Genomic DNA, 24,481 nt, shown 5'->3' on the forward strand with positions numbered 1-24,481 from the left:
ACAGGTACAGCCAAGAACTGTTTCTGTAACAGGCTACAACCGAAGATGAGGGTAGATGGGGTAGAATTGGCTCTTGGAATGTAGCAAAAGGCCGTTTAATGTCTCTGTTTCTTTAAGGACCATTGAAGAAATGCCGACACCTTTTAAAATACTCAGTTATCTCACCTTTCAAAAATACAGCAGTGAAGTTCTTATAGTCAATGAATTTTATGGCTTAAACTTCACATGTGGTAAGTGCTAAAAAAAAAAACAACTAGCCTTTAATCAGAAATACTTTTCACGAGATGTCGAAGCTTATTTTCCTTCTACATACAAGTATCCTGATAAAATAAAGGTAATTTTGTGAGTTGTTAAGAAAGCCTATTAATTAGTAAAGACTGTAATGCTGTATCAGCAGGCTAGACTAAAGTTTGATTCATTTTTTTTTTCCCTGACCATTTCCCATTCTATCAGTTTTTCATCTTCACCTGTTCTTTTACCCTCCCTCGGGGGGCATTTTGGAAGGTAAACTTTGCAGCTTGTTATGACCTTATTGGGGCAGGGTTACACAAATGGAAGATCAACAGAATAGCACAATATAGGATCAAACGTAAGTGCAGTGAGCACTGACAGGTAATACCTGTTTCCCCTAATACTAGTGAGGCTTCAGTTCAAATACGTTACCGTGGCATATAGTGAGCAGCTTGGATCTGCCAGGCTGTGCTTTGCAGTTGTGAGCAAGTTAATCGGCAAATCATGAAAATCAATCAGGTTGGCAGGGTCAGTAGCTAACATCCATCAATGGGGGTACAAATCACAGCTTTGAACCTACCCTATGATGTTTTGGGCTTTGTAGCCAGGTGTCTGTGCTCCTCTCCAAGGCTATATATTCTTCATCCATTATCTCCTGTCCCTCCTCGCTACAAGAACATAGATGGCAGGCTTAGAAAATGAATCCATGAACCCGTTGGTAGTAATAAACAGCTGAATTTTAATGCGCCCTTCAGACAGTTTTCATTTCTTGAATTTTGGAAGCCCTCAACAAATACAAACACTGTAAGTCTACAACATTGGGCAACTTGCTTCTTGAGGCTCCTGAAGATCATCTGTCTGAAAAGCCATAATTTTTTCGTTTGGCATGAACAAAACAGAAAGCTCCTACTGACGCTTTATTCTTCCCTTCAAAAGATATGGCACAGATTAACTCCAGAAACACATGGCTTGTCTGTTCTTATTCCAAAATGATGAGAAATACTGCTGTGGGTATAGATCATTAAAATAACATCAGGCCTAGGTATATTAAATGTACGCACTAGATACTGAAACCTGAGTTTTAATTTTACCGATTCACCTACTAAAGAGATTAATTTTTTCTTTTGACAGGTGGAGCCAACAGTTCCACTGCAATTAATGCTGCGTGTATTTTCTCTCATGGCATTCAGTTCATTGAGAAAAACTTTCCTGGTGCATTGTCCCGGTTCGCAATTTATTTCCTAATACTCTATGCTTTTCTACCAGGACTTGCCCTTATAGCTATTCTGAGCTTCAAAATAAGAGAGAGAATTATTGACAGGCAATAAAAAAATAAACAAACAATGCCTAATACTGCACTTTTAACTTTATTATGGTTGAAGGGTTAAATTGTTGGATTTTTAGATAGAATTATCTGATTATATATACAGAAGCACATTCACCTTCTCCTGTTTGTTTCTAACTGGACATTTTCCATCTTGAAAAACAATGTTCTCTTAAGAGTGTGAATGGTTCCCTACCACTGGCATTCCCACCCCACTCCCAAATCAGCCATAATCAACAGTATTACATGTTTTAAAGGACATTTTGAATTTCATTTAGTCAGCTGTTGCTGTCAAATTTTAACAATGTAGCAATAGTGCTCTGATTTTTTCCCCCACTATTTTGTTTTTTAACTATTACCAATAAGCAGAGGGGCACAACTGCTAGTAAATCTCATTTCCAGAGTTGTTTTTTAAGTTCTATGCTTTGTTTTTATACCATTTTGGGGATCTGTAGAAATGGAACAAACCAAATATGTGTAAATAAACACAGAATCAAGAGATCACTCCACTTTAATATTATGCATGCTATACAACCAAGGAGTACAGGATCTTCAAGCTATACAAAAGTTACCTAACATGTTTGTTTCTTGTAAATGATGGCAAATCAGAGAAGACAGTTATGTTATTTATATCTGTTCCTTCTTTCCATTATCAAGTTCTAAAGCAGTTTGTGAATTACTAGAATAAATTTTTGTTTGTTAATAAAATGTCAATTTAACTAGGAAAAAAATATAAAAGTTGTTTGCCACTTCTTGGAAGCAATGTAGTTCACATCTCTGGAAATTATTCTCACAGGCTCATTAACATTCCAAAGAGTCTAATTTATCCATTTAGTAACTATAAGTACCTCTCAAAATTGAAAGCGCAACAGACAAAAAATTCCTAAATTTTATAACTAACTTTTCATGTTCAGTAAAGAAATTATTTGTTACAGAGGGATAGCTAGAGATTTTTTTGAGAAGGTAAGTATATTTGTATCAAAATTCCATAAAATATAATTAGTTTAATTTGATGGTTTTGAGATTATGCCCTTTGTAACAAAGAATTTCAAATCCTTGAGTTAATGCACGTTCTCCACTTAACGTTTGAGGCCAAGATATTTTTTCTAATACCTTTTATGTAAAGTATTCTGAGGTACAAGTGTTGTATCAGGAAAAACATTTGGTGAACAAATGTTAAAAGTAACAAATAACTCTAAAGAGCTGGAAAGATACTACGTTAGTTTGCCTTTCCCATTTTTATGCACATGTAGGGTGGTTCATCGGGGAACTTAACCTTAAGACCTGGGCTGCAAGGTGACAGTTCTGATATTTACTCTTTAACAAGTCTTAGCTCTCAAGAGACACGTCCATGGATGAAAAGCTGTATCTAGTTCAGGCTAGCGTTTCACCAGCTTAGGCTGAATGTGAGTCAATTATACTTCCACCACTAACCAAGTATCTGTCAAATTGATTAGACTGACTTCCTAGCATTTGAATATTTGACAGAAATGTCAGTCTTCTAAATTCTGGGCAAAGTTATTGCAACATTATACATTGCAAGAAATAATTCCTGTATTAAACCATATGATACTGAAACAGAGATAAAGCAAACTTCTGAATTCAGGTCAACCATGGTTTTAATTTACGGTTCTAACTTTATTCTGCCAGTTTTTGTGGACCTATCCTACTCAAATACATCACACAACGATGCAAATATATTCTTAAGCTTTGCTTTTGAGTGATATATGCAAAGAACTAGGATTAATAATAATATTTTGGGTGTGAAAAGTTGTTTAGATTTGATTATGTTTGGGGCAGAAGCATCCAAAAATAAACCAAATAATGTGTCATAAAATAGGTAGAACTGACTAGTGCCCATTTTCATACTCAAATCTATCTCTGAACAATCTAGAATTCCTTCCTCTCCACTTTTTAAAACTGTCTGTACCAAGCTATAGTTAAATTTGGACTGAATGAATAAACATCTCTTTTCATTAAATACAATAACAGAAATGCTTTAATAATACTGATTTTTTAGTTTGATATTGTATATTTTCTAGTGCATCAGATTAAATTGCTAATGTAACGTTAGAATTATTGAAGTAATTTGTAAATGTTAAACTGGAGACACCTATAGCAGTTCATCAGAGTCAAAATCCATTTCTTTCCAGGATTTAGAGGCATTTCTTTTGTATTGTTCAAGTTCCTAAAACAGAAACATATATCTATATATTAATCTAATCTCATTACTAAAAGTTATGTTACATACATTTGCTACTTGAATGATTAAAGCATGTACAAACATTTTTCATCATTATCTTGCTTAGATCAGGGCAACAGGTGGACATAAAAGCCTCAAAAGTAGGCATGTGTTTTACATGATTGCTATTCTGATTTTAATAGAATGCACTTCACAGAGTAAGGGAGGCTTCACTGTAGGTATACAGATACCAGAACTGAACAAAAACAGCACCAGATTAATTTAACAGAAGCATTAATTCTCAATACAGAGCACAGAGGGAGGAAGAAAATAAAGAGCAGAGCAACAAAGAAATTGTCATCTAAAAATTGTATGGAAATAACAAATGGAATTTTCTCTCTCTTGGGGAAAAAACTCCAGCAGCTTTGTCAGCAATGCAAAATTTTCATGAAGTGCCACAGATTTATGAGCAGTAAGAGGATCTGTAATTAGCGCATTTTCTTCATGGTGCTTGCAGGAGTCTAGTTTAACAGTTAAGCAACTCATAGATGACTGACACAGAACATACTGTGTCTAATCTAAATCTAGTAAGTTGCATTATTAACTAGAACTCTAGTACTGTTCTATCTCTAAGCCAGTCTTTACTCAGTATTTTCACTCCCTCATTATTAATATGAAGTAATTATGATCTCAGAACATACTGAACTGTTGGAAACTTGCCAACAGTTAGGAACAGAAAGAATACTGTGACATTTTAAGGAGCACATGTAACCTCATTTATGCTAAGTAAATAATTCTGATTCTAAAAACTTACTCAAAGGCTACCAGAAAGGGTAAAAGTAGACAATGAAGTTTTACATGTAACAACAATGCTGTCTGGAGGTCATGTCTACAAGTGCTGCCTAAATAATTAGCCTTACAGATTTATCACCCAGCTAAACTGTTTCAAGAAAGAGGCAGACAGTTCAGCAGAATTTATTTTGTTGTAATTTTAGCTAGAAGTCAGTTCAGTATAAAGACCATTTGAAACAATTGAATCAGAAATGCAAAGTATCAAAACCACAGCGTATATTAAAACTCTGTATCTATATCACTACACACAGAAGTACAGAACAAAATGCTAAATACTTATTTTGGAGACGTATCTAGGGAGGATTACCATTTAAACAAAGGCACATGAAAGAAAAAAAAAGAGATTAAATAGGAGGATATTAAAAAAAAGAATCTTTACCAAATTCACTGATTCAGGAGGAAAAATGCTGTCAGGAAAGTATACTTCCTTAGTTTTCATGTAAAATAGAAAGTAAAATAATTCCCCTGAAGTCAGATATTTAATGGAAAGATCTTTCCAATGCAGCTCAAAGATTACTCCAGAGACCCTTTGGAAAAAGGGTACCTTCCTGCTCATAAAGTCCTATAAAACATAAGCAGAATTCTAGAATATGCTGCAATTATTCAATCAGCTAAGAGATCCCTTCTCCAAACTGAAAGATCCTATGAAAGAATATCTCTCTAGAGTATGCCAAAATGTTCATGCTAGCATTATGCTTCCTCTGTTTTCCGGGTACCAAGTTTAGGGGACACAGATCAGATTTACAAAAAATTAACAACTGCAATGTAAATACACTTTCAACATGCTGCGAGTGCTTTAAACATTACTAATGCTAGCAACTTGTCATAGATGTCTCAACAGTGTCATAAAGTGGATTTCTAAAATTTTTTTTAACCTCAGTGCTTCTGTACTTCAGTGTTTCTATAAATTCTTCATCTGTCAAATGCAGAAGATCACACCTAATCTCATAAAGGGATTGGGAAGAAAGACTTAACTGATGTTTGCGAGGCACTCGGATAAGATAACATTACCACACATTCTCAGAGAAAAAAAATTAATACTTTTGTGTTCATTGAAGTGTCTGAATGGCAGGTTGAGAAATAAAGTACACAAAGAATAAGGATGATGAAAAGAAATACTGAACAATTGAATGGAGACATCAGCAAAACAGTATATGATCATGTAATTAAAGACAATACTATAATGTCTACAAACAAAGAGGAAAAATTAAGATTGTAGGAAAAGGTTTAATTGTTGTTGCCTTTCCTCAGTTCTGAGGGACTGATATGACCTTAACTTTCCTTTTCATGCAGTTTCTTACTGAAAGTGCCCTCAATCTGGAACACGGTGAAAATAGCCAAGTACTAAAACAAGGATTAAAAATCTTATGCACCCAAACTTCAGTAGGAAATTTAATAACAGTGCTCTAATAATGCTCTTTAAGTTAGTTTTTTTTTTTTTTTTTAAATAATCTTTTGTACCCATTTGGACATGCTTTCATGTGAAAACAAGAAAGCTTATTCTTGGCAGCTGAGTAAACATTCTAAGTAACTTTTTCTCCACAATATGAAGACTAGCACTTCTCCTGTGGAGAAAATGAAAGATGCTACTAATCTGTTACCCACGTTAAGATGCCTGTCACACTCCTCTGCCCAGCAACACTGGTCTGACCAAGGAGGTTCATCACACAATATGCAGTCTTCTATTTTTTTGGTGAGACTGAAATTGTCTCCTGAAATTCTGAAATATGGTCACGTCAGCGAAGTATACTGAAAAAATATGGCTCCTGTTCTGTTGGCCAACACAGTCCCCATATCTCAAACAGCTGCAGGTCTGACACTCAAACTTTTAGCTGCGGATGACACTGTTAATTAGGTCACTCCTATTTTAGGAAGAAACAGGACTATGCTTCCTTGTGAGATGTTACAGAATCTCCCCTTCTGTTTATGACTTGTTAAAGTCTTAACAGTTACAGCCCTGTTTGTTGAGATCTGCTTCCGTTACTTTTTGTTAGCTGACACCAACTGGCACCAGGCATCTACTTCATTTTTTTTAAAGTATGTTTTATGGCATTAGGCTTCAGCTAAAACTGGCACCAATCCCTGAAGTAATACCTTTGTGTAACAAAGACCAGTCAGTGTGAACTTTGGCATTGCGTGACACTGACTTCTTAAGTACCTGGTTGGGAGGCTATCCAATTCTTTGGGCTCAAGGTTAGCTTTATCGTTTACTTCAACTAATGACACTGCAGTCAAATGTCCAGATGAAAAAGGTCCAAGCACCTATTTTGCGGTTTAGCAGTACAAGGCATAACAGGATAGCTAAGACCTGAAACAAACAAAACCCTTCGAAAACACATCTTAGAGTACTTATGTCTGTGGTAGCCAGCATTTCTAAAGGAAACAGAGCAGACACCCCCCATGTACCATCTCACTGCCACAAACATTTAGAAGGAACTAAGGAACAAGACTTTCATGCACTCATAGATGCTCACAGATGCAGGTGGTATATGTGCAGCTCTACTTGACATATTCTTTTAAAAGATCTCACTCATATTCAAGTTACATGTGTACCTAAAATGAAATTAAAGTGACCTTAAAGCATCAAAAGCTGAAAAGCTAGCAGACAACGGAGAGAAACGGATGATAAGTTTGCCGTGTTTGTTGTACATGGACTGTATGAAGCACCAACAGCAAGCTACATGTTTAAGGCCTAATAAGCATGCCAAAATGAATGTTCTTCTTGAATCTTGAGAACCCTGCAAAGACCACAAAATTCCAGTAATTCCTGGCAAGAATCTGCTACTTAAAAAATACATTAAAAAAAAGCTTAACTCCAGAGAATGAAAAAGCGGTAAACAATTGCAACAGCACTAGTCGATATAAACCTGCACGTTGCATGTCTGTGGGGTAAGTACTAGGAAAAATTCTGAAAAGACATAGCTGAAAAAGATAGTTGAACAAAGGCACAGTGAGGAAAAGGTAGCCTCAGAGGGCTTTCCAGAGCAAAATGGTCCAGAAACAGAGTGGTGCATCTCATACTTAACTCTGAAAATATTAAGGAGGCAAAATAATCTGGTCTAAAAGAAAACACTCTTGTGGCAGAATGCTGATGAGCTGGACTCTCTTAACTTCTACAGCCAAAAAACGACTCAGATAAATACTAGCTGACAGCCAGCACATTGGAGTGAGCCAGGTACTTTAATCTCAAGAACATAACCTTTTACCGTGCTAGAGTGTACAAACTCTAGCTGCAGACAAACCCCTCAACCAAAGTTACAAAGTTGGAATTGATTTAATTAAACTGTATTGCCTCAGTTAGCTATAAATCTATTACATTATTATTGAGCAGTCCTGACCAAGTCTGAGTCAGTCAGGTGTGCTAGTTCATCTATCAGATTCAGTGACAGGGGCTGTATTTTGTTTCTGCTGCTATGTTTTCCTGTTAATTTTTTCCTTTAAAGCTTATCTTTGAGATAAACAAGCAACATGGTTATCACCTAGAGTCCAAAGTGGCATATTAATTAACCCAAAGTAACTGAGAAAAATGGTAACATGCACTTAAAAGATTTTAAAATATACGCTGTCCTATGTAACTTTAACTTTGCGTTATGTCCCATGATTTCATTAGCAACATGTTGCATATTAAACATCTTTATAGAGTCCCTTGATATCTATTGTGCAGGAGGAACAATATATTAAGAACATCAGATGTGCGATGCATTTAAAGTGTTGCTTTAAAAACAGGATTTTCATGCCACTTTTCATATAACTGGGAAATTCAAAGACACTTAAAGAATCATTGCAACTACAGAGTTCTTTTCTTTTAGATGTATATTGCTATCTTGCTGCATTTCAAATTGAATTAAGTTCTTGGAGTATAAAACATTTTAATAATGTGCAAATAATCTTGTAAAAATTGAACTTCACAATACAGAAGTTTAAGAAATAGCTTCAGATAACAAAAGTAATTTTCTCTTTAATGCTCAAATTACTTGTAGTAGTCCAACTGAAAGAAGCTACACTGGTTTGCAATGCCCTTGAACAGATTAAGATTCTAAAAGCCTGTCTCTTTTGTTTAAAAACAGAAAATTAATAATTTCCTGTATGATTTAATCAACGCATACCAGTATCTTCTTTTGCAAGACATTAAGTATTATCTAAAAATAACAAACCTAGTACACCATATAGTTATTTTGAGATATACAGATACTCTGAGATTACATTATAAAGTCCAAAAGCAATGTGCTTTACAAATTTTAATGATTTCTAAGACTGTTCTTGATGTAACAGAAATTCAGAACCGATGCCTACATTAACAGGATATTACAGGTAACGTGCAAGTTCAAAGACTGCAAGAGATTCTTGAAATGCTTTATTCTTTTATATTATTAACGTATTTCTTTGGATCAGGTAACTATGGGTTTACTGCCTTATGCAATCCAACTAAACTCTGCAAAAAGTGATGGCAGTAATAATCTAATCCTTTGCCTTTCTTTTACAAGCATGCAAAAAGATGAAATTTGCCAGGGTTTTTAGGGTTACCCAAGATTAACTGCAGTGCAATTCAATAAAACTGCCTTTCATCCTAAGAGTAGGAGTCTGTAAAAGCACATGCAATCTAGATTGGTACAATCCAGCATCTTAAAACACTGTTAGAAAAATCTCCATTAACTTGGCCCACAAAGAAGTTAAACGGTGTACAAATAAGCCCACGCATAAACTGCGAGAACAGAGTAGAATGTTTCTCAGTCATTCCAGCAAAGAATTTTGTGTGTGAAAGATATGAACCTACATAAAATATACACTCAGTATGTGGTACTTCTTCCAAACAAAGAAAAGTACACAAAACTTGATTGATTTTAACAGACCCACACCTATGATATTGATAAAAACTATATGAAGTGTTTCTACTCATGTGATGTTATACACTGGTAATCTATAACGCAATGTTCTAACTTTTGTTTAGTTTGCCACAGAATTTTTATATGCAATTAACTCACCACAAATGCAGGGAAATGCAGAAACACTTCAAAATTAGTAAGAAAAAAACACAAGACCCTTTCACCACTAAAGGTCTTTCCTGGAATTCAGGGGTTAAACTAAGTATCACTATGTAGAACAATTCTGTTCACTCTGTTTCAGCTAAAATGTACATAGCCTGCAAACTTGAGTCAGAAACGTTATTATCTCAGTACCTTTCCACTTTAAATAAAAAGTTTTGAAACAGAAAGACAAAAATTAAAAAGTAAACAGCCCCCACCCCAAACCTTGCTACTGCTTCCTAGACTTTCTGCCAGTCAACACCCGAATGAGAGCACAAGGTACAGAAATGAAGAAATTACTGCCAAGAAAGCGTCACAGCTTTGCCTCAGTATTATTTTAGTGAAACAATTCTGGAAGAGAGTTAGAGGAAAATCTGAATTATTAATTTCTAAAGAAACTGCAGAGACAAAAGTTTGAGATCTAACAATGCTCTACCAGCTCAATGCCTACCAATGGAAAAAAAACCCAAGCAACTGCTACGCTGAAAACTAAAGTTGAAGTTACTTAAAGGCAAAAAAGGGACTACAATTAATTCAGCAATACTGGTGGTTCTGGAATACCTAACTGAGAACAGCAATTGGAGAACTACCACACACCTGGTTTTTCTGAGCTCTCATAACATCAACATCATACTCAGCATATTGTAAATCCTGCGCAGGGTCCTTGGTATCTTGTAAATCACAGGAACTCTAAAAGAAGAAATGACAAAAGTCCAAAAAATAAAATTTATCTTCCGTTCTTCTAACAAGAAAATGCCATGCTGTAGAGCTAATGTAAGTATTTGCTTTTAATACAAACGTGTTAACAGTCTTGCATTTATTGAAGAATTTTGTGCTACAGAACACAGATTATATTAAAAAAACCACGTTAGATTGGTAAAATAATGAGAAAGTAACAGTACAGTTAGAGCTTAAAGGAAAGAAAACACTCTTATTTGGTAGTTGTTTATTATTCTCAGAATGAAAATATCCTTTCTGGCCCATGACATCTGGGCATAGTTAAGGTTGCTCTTACTAAAGCCTGTTTTTTTTCCATGTTTTCCTGTCATTTCTCCTCACTCATAATAAATGGAAAGTAGCAAGGCAGCAATCATACAAATGATGGAATAAAATAAAGCAGAATTATATTTATTATTAGACAAGGCGACAGAAAAAGAAAATTTCAATGCATAAAAAGAGCTTTAAAGTTTAAAGCATATTTTGGAACCAAAACAGAAGACTGGGAATCTACTTGGCAAATCTTTAAATCTGTAATTAGACTGATACCTCAGAATACTGACAGAGCTTGCAAGATGAGAAATGTATTAATTTCTCCAGCTATTTTGGGAGGAGTTCAGGAGTTATTGGGTGGGTGGTGGCAGAGGAATGTTTGTTTATTGTGTTGTAAAACACTATAAAGGAAAAATAACATGAAAAATAAACAGTTTGTATAGTTTCCGAAAAGTACAGTTGAGTCTTCATCATGTTGGGGCATACTGTAGTGAGAATGGCAACTTAGTGATAATTTATTCTCGTCACAAACCACCTGAAATAATTTGTAGGCTTTGATATGTAGCAGTCAGGTGAGTGGGAAAGAGTGAATTCAAACTCCTTCTCACCAAGAATGGAGATTTATAGACAGAAAACTAGAAGAACCCATTTGCACACCATAATTTGAGGCACAGTTCCATAGCCCTGACTGACTTCCTTGCCTGCCCAGGAAAGCCGTAGGGCAGGAAATAAACAGGGATAAGAACTGCGATACAGTCTATTACACAAGGAGACAGCAGCAGTGTGTATTTGCCCAGGTCAAATAGAAAAGAATTTTGATTTCCTAACAGCCACAATTACTTTTAATGAAAAGTAGTATTTGGGGGTTTGCCTCTTGGGACCAGAAACTTCTGAAATATGTACAAGATTTATCACTACATAGGTGCCAAGGGATTCTAATTACCTTGCAAGTCCAAACACTTCCCATAGGAAAATGGCAGATTTTGCAAGGAACTCTAACACACTCCCTCTTGGAACACCACAGTCAATGGGTTTAGGTATTAGGGGATATGTCACCTTGTAAAATTCCAACTCCATTGTGTACATCTTGTCTCTCAATATACTGAAATGCAACGTTATAACTTTGGAAAAAAACAGAGGATTACATCAGTATTTTCATTATTACTAAATGTAGAAAGGTGACTGAAGATGTAGAAGCTAAGAATCAAAGCCCCACCACATACAAATCTGTATTTTTAAATTGCATGAATTTAAGCAGTTGGAAGAAACAGAACTGCTAAGTGAGACTGAAATTCCAGTCACTGGATTTGAAAGACAAAAATTAGTAGTGATATTACTTCTATTCTATGGTGAAAGAAGCTGTACAGCAGACATGTAAATACCTACCTTGGGAGGAAATGTTTTCTCAAACACTTTTTTCCACAGTTCCAGAGGTGTGTTTGCACGCATCTTTCCAATATCACTATCAGAGGCAGGTGGTGGTCCTAAGGATTACAGCACAATGCAAAGTGATACAAGTATGTTGTCATAACAACATAAATTATCAAATCATTTTGGATAATGAACCATCTAATTTAGCATTTTATCTTCTACAGAGACAAGCTGAAACAACTTTGAAGAAGCACTGATCTCCTACCATGAAATGCACTCAGTGGTATTGCATATTACATTTTCTTTCAGATCTAAGCTTGTTGGTACTTTAATTTAATAAAGTATTTTATTTCAATAAAGTATTGGGACTACTCCAAAAACTACCTAATTCTCAATAATAAATAAATAAATAAGTAAGTGCTCAACAATTTAAATATTGAATCATAATTTTAAACTTTCTAGGCCATTTCCTTCAATAATCTGTTAAAACTGACACTGATGTGCTATAAATTTTTAATTTGCTTAAAATTTTTTTCTTGTTTTCAAAACCAACTAAGCAACACAGACAATGAACAGGAAACGTGCTAACCTATTTGGCTTAGCGAATCCAGGCCTGCTGGTATAAATAGAGGTTTCCTGTGATCCACTGATACAGACTTGCTAAACAGAAAAAAGAAAATTTGCATTTAGCAATCAATGGAAAATTACATTATTCCAGATAAAATGTGATTCTTACTGGGTTTTGCACACAAACATATGTAAATAAAAATCTACTTGGTTCTAGTGATGACCATGTTTCTAATCTATCAGTTTTGGGATCAAAACAAAGGACTTATCACTGTCCTGTGCAGAGATAGGCAGCTGAGGCACAGGAGTCAAAGTCCACCAACAAGAATCTTTCAGAGATTGTATTTTAGAAAAAAAATATTTTTGGCGATTAAAATGTTTTTTTATTAAGTACTTTATTACATCTGGGAAAGACATTTAATAATTGGATAATAATTATGTTACCTTTTGTCATAACCAAATGCCAAGTGATTAATAAGAACACGGGCTTTCAGCAGGAGAGCCTCAGATTTACTGGTAAACTAAACAAATCAGAAAACAAAATAGACATTATGATCTTCCATCATACAAATATTACATTATGTCATCTACACAGAAGATTTCAGGCATAAATTTGGTATCTGTTCACTGAACTTTCCAAAATATGAAGGTATTTGTCACTGAATGTATAGATCAAGAAAGATTAAATTTAAAATAGTATAAAGATTAAAGAATAAATTTTAACATAGATTCGAAACTTCTAAAGTATGCACATTAAGAGACACAAGTCTTTTGCCCAAGACTAACGAGTTATTAAGATTTTAAGCTACATTAGAAATTATGCAGAATACCATAAACACATGAAAATGTAATGAATAACTATAAAATTGTTCACACATTGTAAAAGCACTTTGACAGTGGCAGAACTGGTACAAATTTACCAGAAAGCAGCTCCCAGAGTATCTTCTCAAAGAGCATGCTCATTCCTGTATAAGGGCTTTTGTATCCTAACAGATTCATGTCTTTGAGAAAGAAGTCAGTTCCCTACTGTGTGAAGTTTCTCCCACTCATTTTAATGTGAATCAGGATTTAGCAGCCGAAGAGTTTTAGGCTCCTAGTTTTTTTGTTTTTAATTACAATAACACTTAAATACTTTCTTTAAAAAAAAAAAATGAAGCAAAACAGTTGTATTCTCAGTTAACAAAAGATGAATACACACGTCAAAGTACAAAAGTTGTACAATGTTACATGGATGCAAAAGGACATGCTGTAATAACAACTGAAAGCAAACATAAGTAGTTTTGTAATCAAAATAAGCCATTATGAAATATTATTTATAAAAAACAACAATGGTTGATATAATTAGAACCATCTTCTGATGTAGAAAACTGAAGAGGCAGCTTTTTTGGACTGTGAACCTGAACATGCATGTTTCTGCCTTTACTCAAAAGATGATCTGCCAAACTCAAAATCAGTTTATATACCCACATAAATACTGCATTGTCCTCATGGTTGGCAGTTCCTACTCATTACTGTAAAAAAAACCCTGCTTTTATTCTTCAACACCGTAAGTGTGGTAATCTGGTTATGTTTCAAGTGCTGTGAAAATGTGCCCTTGGATCTATGTTTTTAAACCTACTGAAGCCAGGTCACTAGACCTAAGATCACACTTCTACCAAAAATGCCAGTTCTCTATCTACAGTGATTACTTGTGCCTGCCCTCCTTCCTCGTACCAAAAAAATTTTGCCAGACAAGCAGTAAACTCAATCTGGGAACTCAGTTGGCTAACATAACTACTTTTATTTAGTTTTTGCTGATACTGGGAATTACGTGGTTTGTTCACAACACATATCCAGCCATCCCCTCCCAATACCTGTAACCTGCCCAACAGATTAAATCATGAAGAAAGATACTTTAAAACCAATTGCATCCCATTTGCTCTACAGTTTTAAATTTCTATTCTTTAAAATATTGTTTTATAACACAAATATTGCTCATCTTCTCTGTCCTTCGTTAGAAAGTGAATATACACACCACTAATGATGCTCCATAATAATGCGAAACAAATCGAAGTGTCTTGCTTATTATTTTCCTCATTTCAGAGTCAAATTCCTGAAAAAGTTGATATTGAACATATGCATAAGAAACAAAACCCAAAATATTACAGCTAGAACTTTTCATTTTTTGTATAAACTGCAATGCTCTTAGGCTACAATACATGACGCTTTCAGCTGTCAGCATAATTATATCTTAAGACAGAATCAGTAACAGCCTACTCTGAAAAGAAATGTCACAATTTCCCTTTGTTTCTTTTTTTACAGAGGGAGCCCAGGTCAGGCAATATGTTAGTCCAGAAGAAGTTTCTTAATTGGGAATGCGTATTCAATTTTCAATTAATTTGTTTCATTTTGTTTTAAATTTTTACAAGTAGAAATACTGCCTACTAGAATAATAAGGATTTTTTCTTTTTGTTACAATATTGTAACTTTCAGTAGACTTCAGGTATATGCTCTGTAAATTCTAATACCTGCAAGATTTGAAAGGTGCACGAAAATATCTTTTCATCAATGTTTCTTTAATATAACATCATACAGATGGCCCTCCTCAGATAAAATGGGTGAAAACCTGGCTGCAATGAAGCCTGCAGGAGTCTATCCATAGACCCCAAAGGAATTAGGCTGTTATTCTGTGCTTATTACGTGATTTTTGAAGAGGACATGGCTCAGCATAAAGCCTCAGTATGAAAGAAGACACAGTATCTTACTCATAAAGAACTAAGTAACTTAGAGGGTCAGCCAAGTACCAATGCACTATGTAGTCATCCAGAGAAGCACAGACTGCCAATACAGCAGCTAAAAATCAAGTATTCTGTTCCAGTTTCTCATGGTCAAGTGCTGCTTCAAAATTGCGTATGCATTTGTTTGGATTGTTAACGTTCTGGGAGAGAATCCAGAAGTACTATGACATTTATTTCCTCTCCTCCATAAAAGATGCAATTACTCACTTGTCACTAAAACCTTAAGAAGCACTTAAAAAATCTAGACTGAAATGACCGTTTACTGTTCATGCTGCCACAACTACCAAAAAATCTGACCAGCTGACATGAGAGATGCCCCTCTTTCACTGCCATAAACTTGCAGCTGCTGCCAGAAGGGACACATGGAGCTGGATTTCTCTCATTGTAAAAGAAAGTCATCAACATGATGTTTTTTTATTTCCCTCTTTGCACTGCAGCAACGTATGTATCAACAATTTTGAAGTACATCAGTTTGGGAATGTTTTCTGAAGGAATGACAGCATGCCCTCCATAACACTGTTGTATGGAAAGACTTTTTTGTGGTAGAAGGCTGACTGGCTGTACCTTTGTTCAAATGATTACTATTATAGTACCAAGATTTTAGTATACAGAATCTTTTAGTTATGAAAAAAAATATTACTTATTACTTACATGAAAAATGTCATATTTGCTTCCAATTATCACCAAGGGTATTGGAAAAGGGTCAACTAACTCATAATCCTATTAAACAGAAATCCAACAGTTAAGATATGTAAACAAACTGTAGAAGATTGCAACCATTAAAACAGCTAAAAGAGGTTCAAATCAATTCAAAGCAGACATCCTCTATTTTTTCAAAACTTTAAATCAAGTGAATAAACTTCAATGCAATATCCATACCATATTCTACAATTTTCTCATTTTTTTCATAGATGGTCAGGAAATAATCCCTCTGGCATAAAAGGGCTCTTACACCATATATTCCAGCTCCAAAATTAGATGGGAAGTGAGGGAAAAAGTCATATATTCACAGACCAACTGCCAGATTGGATTAGTAGAACTGGCTTTTTGACACATTCCCTCTCCTTGCATCATATCCAAAGTCATACAGACAGAAGCTCAAGAAAATTAAGCTGAATGATTAGTTCATGTCACACATTTGTCCTCCCCACATCACATTTTCCAAACTCTTAAAAAACATTTAATATGAATTTCAAATGTTCAGTATCAGCAGAAAAAGGGAATGTCACCCACCAACCAAGAAAATGCAAACCAACACCAATGGACGAAAACAGCACTGGGGGTGTAGTTAACTGTTAAATAGCTAACTTCTGATAAAAGTTTTAATAATTAATTACAATAATTCTCAAGTTACCTGGAAGGTTTTCCTGTAGTCCATATGAAATGAGACAATCCCCCCATGTGTTCACGTAATTAGTCAAGCTGCTTTGGTTGCAGCAGAGTGGAAAAGAGATGTGTTGTAGCAGAGGTTGACCTAATTGTTCCCTTCTAAAACTGGTTATTTCACATACAGGTTGAATGAGAGTATATTAGCAAGACGCTGCACATATTGCAAATCCTCTACTTTGAGAGGAAAAATAATGGCTTCACTCATACACCGTCAAGACATAAGCTTTAAGCAAAATTATCATAACTTAAAACTGCATGTACAGAATACAGAACTGAAATAATTAGTTTTAGTTTCTGAACTAAGAAAAAATTAATTTGGGATAACATCAAAAACATTAAAACTGGCATACTGAACCCTATGCATCTCTGGAGTATGGTACTATTTTTTTGACTGTGGACTACTTTAGGTGCATCCAGCCTTTGTAAACAAGGTCTGCAACTGATATGCTTTATCATCACAGCAAATAATTCTTTATCCAGGCCAATGGAATATATCTAATACTTAAAAAAACACTTCTAAGAACCTCATCAATTCCTGTTTGTTATACAAACATGTTTAGCTATAAAAAGGCAAATAAATATCTGTGTAAGCTGTCATTGACTATAAAAGACAGTACTTTCTCCCACAAAATTGACATAATTTGTTCTTGAACAATGATGAAAGTAAAAAGAGAACCAAGGAGTAATACAACGCTTTGTTTGCATTCTTTCTGGTTTTGATAATGAAGGCTGAATAGAAATTCTAGTTTAGAAGGTATAATTGTGTTCCCTACAGGGCAAGTATAAGAAGTCTTCTTAAAATTAATGGCCTTTTTCTTTTTACTTATTAAAAAACGCTTGCAGTTTTCTGGTACGTAAGCCCCTATATGTAAACTTGACACTGTGGTCATGATTTATTGCCATGTGTGCTTGTATGCTTTTAGTTTTTGTGAATTACCTTCTCTAAAAGTAAAAAACAAAATCATCATCCAGCAGATGTCAAACCCTATACTCTAAATATACTGTGTTGCACATGTTGCTTTCTCATAAATTTTAAGTTACTTTAAATTTTTGAGCAATATAAGCATTTGCTGTACTGCAGCAGTAACTAGATTTATGGGCCAATTCTTTGAATAGTTGAATACTTATTTATGCATTATATACACACAACACTTGCAGAGGTTTAATGCACAATGACTTTTCATTTCTATTGTGCATAATCTAGTTTAGCTTTTCCAGAGATTTAGTTAGCAATTATGTTTAAAGGACTGATGTTAACATTTCTGAAACTTTATAATTTAATTAGTTGTCAGATTATCAAAAGGTATTGAGTTTGTGATAGACATTTAAATAAATGCAAAGTATATAGTCATGTTGATGGCTGTTATAACTATATTCTTTGCTTAAATTTGTACCTTCAGCTAGTCTCTTGCTAGATGACTTTTGTACATTCTAGTTTTCATCTTCATTTTAAAAAGATGAGGGGGGGGAACAGCAAACTGCTACTCTAAAACTTTTGATTGGTGTAACATGCCATAACAATCACATTAGATATCTAACAAAAAGATATAAGAAACCTTCTTTCCTTGTTTCTGCTCTTATTGAATTTTTATTAAATTGCTATAATTTTCCAGTGAACAGGTTCATCTACATCAAATGGATTTTCAGTCATGCATAAAAATCTAAAAGAGTTGTTTATGATTTTCAAAAGCATTATCTTTAACTGTATAAAGGCCTGTGACATCTGGAGAAAATATTAGAAGTAACTTACTGGGTGATCCCTCTGCAGATTGTTCTGCATCCTCTGTTTAATTTCAGTAGCTACTTCAGGATTTGTCTTTTCTAGTTTGGTTAAAATTTTGTTCACATGGTTCCTGGTGACCTGCAGAAGTTTCTCCATAGTAGTCCAGAGTTCGCTAGGTTTGGACAAATCCAATACAAGAACTACTGCAAATGACCTATTAAAGAGGCATTATTTAATCAAATCTTTAGTGCATGAGACAATATTTTCATAAACAACCATACCTGTAGTACAAATGCTGAAAGCAACAAATGTGAAAATACAAATGCTAAGACTGAATTAAATGTCTCAGCAAAGGAAGATGGCTTTTAAGGATACTCTGAGCTCTGAAGAAAACTTTCCTTTGTCTCTTGTTCAGAACTATTACTCTGGCAACTTCCCATCACAAATTTGCAGGGGAGCTTGTATATATCAAGCTTTGTTTCTGGAGACTTTGTTTCAAAGCAGTAAAATATGCAAATATTCTGAACCCATTTAGCTCCTCCTTCCTGTATGACTGGGCACTTCTACCATCATGTATCCCTGCCATCTCGTTAACTCTACAATACCAGATGAAGCAATGTTAGCAAATGGATAGGATCTTTCCTAACCATTGATGTATTAGAAAGTTATATACTTTAGCTATTCTTTTGTAATATGAAATGGAAAAAAATGGTTAAGGGCAATATTCTGTGCCATGGTCAGTGCCAGTTACCTGGAACCTCAAATGGGTGTATGAGAAAATCTTCGGAAAGATAAATGGAAGAAATCTGAGCACTCAAGACATACTTGGCAGTTACAAGGCTTTTAAAGGTGGATTACGATAAAGAATGTTTCACATATAAACTCCTCTCCTTCCAAAATCCTGCCTCCCAACACTCTAACTGCATTAAAGTGCAACTAACTCTAAAGAAGAACATCGCAAGAACAGCTATTTAAATGGGTGAAACCATTCTTTCACATTCCATCCCGACTTGAAAAAGGGGATTGCAGATCAGACTGGTATTATAAAGACTACAAAACAAAGTGAATGTCCAATTTCACTTTAAAATGCTGTGGGGAATAAATCTGGTGAAAAGTCTCTTGGTGAAACTAGATATAGTTCATGGAACTTTTAAATAAGCAAATGGCTTGACTACAGACAGATAAGAAAACCAGTGAAAAGCACGTAAATTGAAATGGTAGAATTTTTGACTAGCATGTGGAAATACCACCTTATGAACAGAAGTGGTCTTACAGAGCAGTGTTGCTATCCCATCAAAGCACATCTACATCAGAAGATTCCTTATCAGTAAAAAGGGAAGAAAAGACTGATGGAGATGGAGCTCAGTTTAGTTCATTCAGACAACAGCTGAAAAATTACAGTTGAGTTCCACTCCCCCCCCCCAACCCTTTCTAGAAGCTGAAAGCTTCACATGCTTTTGAAGTGGTGTTTTTTTTTTTCATTCCTTCTTAGTCTCTTACTAATTAATGGCATTATCTCAATAGCCAAAACAGCAGCAAAGGTACATGGTAAAATTTGTATCCCTCCTTTTTCTTTCCCCCCCCCCCAGCCCCACAGAAATTAAAGCTCACTACCAAAGAAAGAAAGCAATGCATCATAACACAAAATGTATCTTTTGATCCTTTTCTCCCCTTCCACTTTTAGCTTCATTTTCCCTAAGCAGAAAAAATGCAAAACGCATCCCCTATCACCTTCTCATTTCTTCATACAGCTCTTCAGGCATTTTTTCTTCCTATGCTATTCCATCACTTTTATGGACTTTTCTCACTATGTTCTCTTAATTATCTCAAAATTCCTGTGTCCTTTCGTCTTCTAATAATTTTAATAGTTTTAGGTCCTCTCAGAAACATCAGCTCTCTTGTACGCTCTTCTCATCAGATGATCCCTTCACTTCCCAAAAATCCAGATTTTTTTTCTTGTCACAATTTTTTGCCATGTTTTTCACCATAAAATACTACCCCTCATAGAGGAAGCATCTAACTTTGCATACAGAAGTAGGGAGCAAGATTTTATTTTTGTATGTTTCCAAGTTGCTTTTTCTACTCTTTCACTGAGCATAAAGTGCCCATGTCTTCTTTTTTTCTGTATTTCTTGTTCTATATACTTAAGGCCAACTTATTGCCTTCATGTTATTGCTTTCTTTTGTTGGAGATTGCTAAGAACTTGGCTTATTAGGAGAGAACCGTGAAAAGGAAGGTCAAAGCAAAGTATCAGTGGTATTACAATGATTTTTAGAAAAAATCGTAAATGTTTCATCTTACATTTTTGAAAGAGTTTTCTACAATAAAAGGTCTAGAGATTTACTTATGTTTGAAGGAAAGCCAAAATCAACTTTGGAATTGTAATATTAACCCCTTACCTTATGTTGTTGCTAGTGATTGGTATTCGAATCAGTTCCAGTAACGAGGTTCCACCACCTAGCTCCCAAAAATGAGCTACATCTTTAGGCTGTAGAACAGGTTATGTTAGAAACGTGTGCTTCTGTGCAACACCAAGAGAAGATCATCTAATAAATTGGCTTTTCATGCAAGTGACTCAGAACAAGAACATATACTGTTTCACTAGTATTTTCCAAAAAACAAAACCAAACAAAAACCTCCCCATGTTCAGGAAACCCCATACAACGCTCTATAGGGACTCCAGGCATGCCTATGACTATCTTGATAAATGACTATGGTAAAGTAAAAAAGTCAGGAAACAGCATGATGAATAATAAACATTAAAAAACCCACATTCTCTTCCCTTTCTTTCTGTTTACTGCAGCTCAAGACTAATGATTTTTGAGAAATTCACAGCTGGAAAAGTAAGGAAACTCTACCTTTGCACTTCATCCCTGGGAAAAGTTTTAAGTGATTTTTATCTTTCAGAGTCAGATTTTCCACCTCCAGCTTTAGTAACAGAAGCAGCAATTACCTGCAGCAATAGTTACTGCTGCTGGCCAGTGTTGTGCTGTGATGGGAATGGGTTCAGTATTTCTGTTAACATAATCTGCAGTGCAAAATTTAGTGCTATGGACACATAACCCAAAAATTTAATTATGATTCAACATCCTCTAGGACGACTGCTTCTCTCACAAAACTGGCTGTAAAGTATCTTCATTGGTTTGTACTCATTTTGCATTTTAAAGACAAAATTAAAGGCATGCATACTATATTACAATGGGAAAATAAAAACACTGAAACACAAAAAACAAAGTAGTTTTTATAGATGAATCTGATTGTGTTGTACTTTGCTCTCTGATCTACTGTGTTTCAGTAACAGGGAAAAACATAGATTAAAATACAAAATTAAGCTAGCTGATTTAAATAAAATTGTATTAAAAACCCCTTTATGTTTCACAAAAAATAGGCTAAAATCCCTAAGGTTCTTATACATAAAGAAAACCCCACATATCTTGTGTGTGTGTATGTGTATATATATAGAGAGAGATATGGTCAACTATACTTTCTGGATACTCACTGTATTGTGTCTCCTTGCCTTTCTTCCAAAAGTATATTCCAAGGCTAATGTTGGCTTTGGAATCTCTTCCCTATGCAAGGAAAAATAACTTTGTTTTGTCAAGATCCTCTACATAAAGTTAATTCTACAGTTACTAAATTAGATTTATCAGTCAGTTCAGAATTTGGCTTAGAAACAGCAGTACAGAGAGGACACTTTTAAGACAAGAGGTCCCCATTGCTGAAGACAGGAGAAGTAGCAGCACCAACCTGAAGAGATGGCCATTTAAGCTCTCCAGTACTGGAGAAGGACTGAAAGGGTCAGATGACAGGTAGTAATGAGGGGAAATAACTTTATCCATTAGCGATCAACCAGTCACAGAATACAACATCTGTATACATGCATTATGAATTATCACACAATATAACTCTTTATGTAAAATTCTAACTCACAGCTGAAAACTACTTTTAAAAAGTTAACACATACCTCTCAAGACACCTCAGTATAATAGTGGTCTTTCCCTGGAAATTAAAACCAAAGAAGAAGTGTACTGTACTCTCATTAAAGCCTTATTATGGAAACTTAACTGCCAGCCTTCCATCAGAATCAAATTACACTACCATTATTATAATTATACACTAATAGAGATGACAAATACAGTAATAGGAACAGTATGCTTAAAATTAGACATTCGTGATCAACCTGGCCAACTCTGTTAAATTGTTTATCAGGTTTTTATCATTATTAATACATTTATGTAATGTTTGGCTTCCACTGGAATTAAGTATTTGATGATGAGATAAAAAGAATGCTTAAAATACAAATAAATATACAGAAAAGTAAGTCTTTACACTGTTGGAATTCAGACATGGAGTACCATACCAGTGAGTACTCAGTGGAATGCCCACCCTCCTCAGAATGAGAACATGACATATTTTGTCTTCAGAAGAATTAAGTGAACCTAATATATGAAAATACCAGATATTTTCCGACACAAACTATGTTCAAAAAGCACAGAACTGTACACTATTTAGCATTACCCCATTTTTGTTTCCCATAAATAATATTGACTTTTCCCAAACTCCCACATGCTTGCCATCATCATCGGGGTTTTCTCTCTTCTCTACTTCAGCTATAGCAAGATCCCATAAAGTATCACTAGATGGAAAAAATAAAGTGTCATTAGAGCAAACAGTGGAGTCCAGACCATAATTCATTAAAACATCTAAACTGTTAAATCAACAGTATTGCAGTTAATTATTATTATTATTTATAAGTATTACTATTTCAGCCCACAGGCCCTCTGCTTGTGGAAGTACTTCTAATAATACCAGGTTAAGTAAAAAGCCTCTGGTAACCCCCATATCCATTTGTGGCACGCGCTGAGTAAATACCAGCTGTGTGATGGCAGGCTTTGTTTTGAGTACGTGTAAAAACACTTTTAAAAGGTTTTCTAACGATTAAGGCTTTTGACCGCCCCTTGCGGGTCAGGCTGGAAGCCTGTTGAGCCGGGAGCTCCCGGCCGCGGCACCGGAGGCGCCGGTCACGAGCCAGCGGGCGCGGGAGGGCTCAGGCCCTGCCCCCGGTGTCCCGGGGAAGGCCTCCTTTCCCTCAGGCTCCCGCACGGCCACCAGCGGGGCGCTGGGGTGGGTTAGGCCTCCCCCTTTTCCGTGGGGTCCCTCGCAGGAGCACCGGCTGCTGGCGCCAAGGGGCCGGCATGCCCCCATCCAACCCCGGCCCTGCTCGCTCTCGGGGGCAGAGGCCGAAACAGGCCTTTTTACGCCTCCCTTCTGCCTTCAGGCTGTCCCCCCCGGCCGCCGGTTCCTTCCCCGCACGGCTGCAGAAGCGAACCCCCGTCGAACCCAGGCAGGACTCCCCGTTACCTGGCCTTGGGCATCGCTCCTCAGGGCCCGGGCCCGGCTCCCCATCGCCATGGGAACCGCGCAGGGCACGCTGGGAGGTGTAGTTCCGCGGGGCGGAAGTGGGGGGCGCCTTCCGGCCCGGCGCTGGTGGCGCAGCGCTCGCCTCAGCCCCCCGGCGGCGCTGTCGGCCGGCCCCGCGCGCGGCGAGCGGGCGCCGCTGTGGCGGGCAGCAGCGCGGCGGGCAGGGCCTCTCTGCCGGTTGCCCGCGCCGTGGCGGGCTCAGCCGCAGGCCCCGTGAGGTGGGTGAAGGGCCGCGCTGGTTCCACCCAGGGTCCCGCCCGCCCCCAGCGCCCGGAGTTGATCGCGGGAGCGGCAGCCGCCTCTGTCGGTCGGGTGTCGAACGTGGTGCCCCGCCGTGCCGCCCGTGAGCCGTGCCGGAGCCTCGGGGTCCGTGCGGGACCTCGGCTGTAGCCCTTGTTGTGAAGGGACAAAACACTTGAGCCGTGGGGAAAGGGCGCAAAACGGCGGGAGGCCCTTGCTTTACCTCAGCCTTAAGCATCGGCTCCCTGTGAGCTCGTGGTCCCCCCAGGTAGCTGTGTGGTAGTTCCTGCCCTCTAAAGTGAACTACTGCATAAGAAAATAACGATTTTGTAGTTACTGGTGCACACAACTGGTAAATCCAAATAAATCCAAATACCATGTTAGGGTTAG

General features: G+C 36.5%; 2 protein-coding genes across 6 annotated transcripts in view; one reads left to right on the forward strand and one right to left on the reverse strand.

The window, feature by feature from the left end:
* Positions 1–12,557, forward strand: part of ABCG5 (ATP binding cassette subfamily G member 5) — a 33,245-nt gene extending 20,688 nt beyond the window's left edge. For 3 of the 5 annotated variants that reach the window (XM_080408593.1, XM_080408594.1, XM_080408595.1), the window contains 2 exons: positions 118–230; positions 1,363–2,549. In XM_080408593.1, the coding sequence (XP_080264719.1) occupies positions 118–230; positions 1,363–1,559 (310 nt within the window). In that variant the 3' untranslated portion in view covers positions 1,560–2,549. Of the gene's footprint in view, positions 1–117; positions 231–1,362; positions 2,550–12,198 lie in introns of those variants that run through there. The other 2 variants (XM_080408596.1, XR_013931506.1) reach the window with 2 other exon arrangements.
* DYNC2LI1 (dynein cytoplasmic 2 light intermediate chain 1) overlaps positions 1–23,928 on the reverse strand; it is a 56,110-nt gene extending 32,182 nt beyond the window's left edge. The window contains exons 1-12 of the mRNA XM_080408621.1: positions 23,792–23,928; positions 22,949–23,066; positions 22,395–22,429; positions 21,930–21,999; positions 20,830–20,918; positions 18,458–18,644; positions 15,970–16,038; positions 14,556–14,633; positions 12,986–13,062; positions 12,564–12,634; positions 11,990–12,087; positions 10,211–10,303 (exon numbers count right to left, since the gene is read on the reverse strand). Coding sequence (XP_080264747.1) covers positions 10,211–10,303; positions 11,990–12,087; positions 12,564–12,634; positions 12,986–13,062; positions 14,556–14,633; positions 15,970–16,038; positions 18,458–18,644; positions 20,830–20,918; positions 21,930–21,999; positions 22,395–22,429; positions 22,949–23,066; positions 23,792–23,805 — 999 coding nt within the window. The 5' untranslated portion in view covers positions 23,806–23,928. The remainder of the gene's footprint in view (positions 1–10,210; positions 10,304–11,989; positions 12,088–12,563; positions 12,635–12,985; positions 13,063–14,555; positions 14,634–15,969; positions 16,039–18,457; positions 18,645–20,829; positions 20,919–21,929; positions 22,000–22,394; positions 22,430–22,948; positions 23,067–23,791) is intronic.
* Positions 23,929–24,481: the final 553 nt, after the last annotated feature.

The sequence above is a fragment of the Falco punctatus genome (assembly GCF_963210335.1).
Source record: "Falco punctatus genome assembly, chromosome: 12".
NCBI classification, from domain to species: Eukaryota; Metazoa; Chordata; class Aves; order Falconiformes; family Falconidae; genus Falco; species Falco punctatus.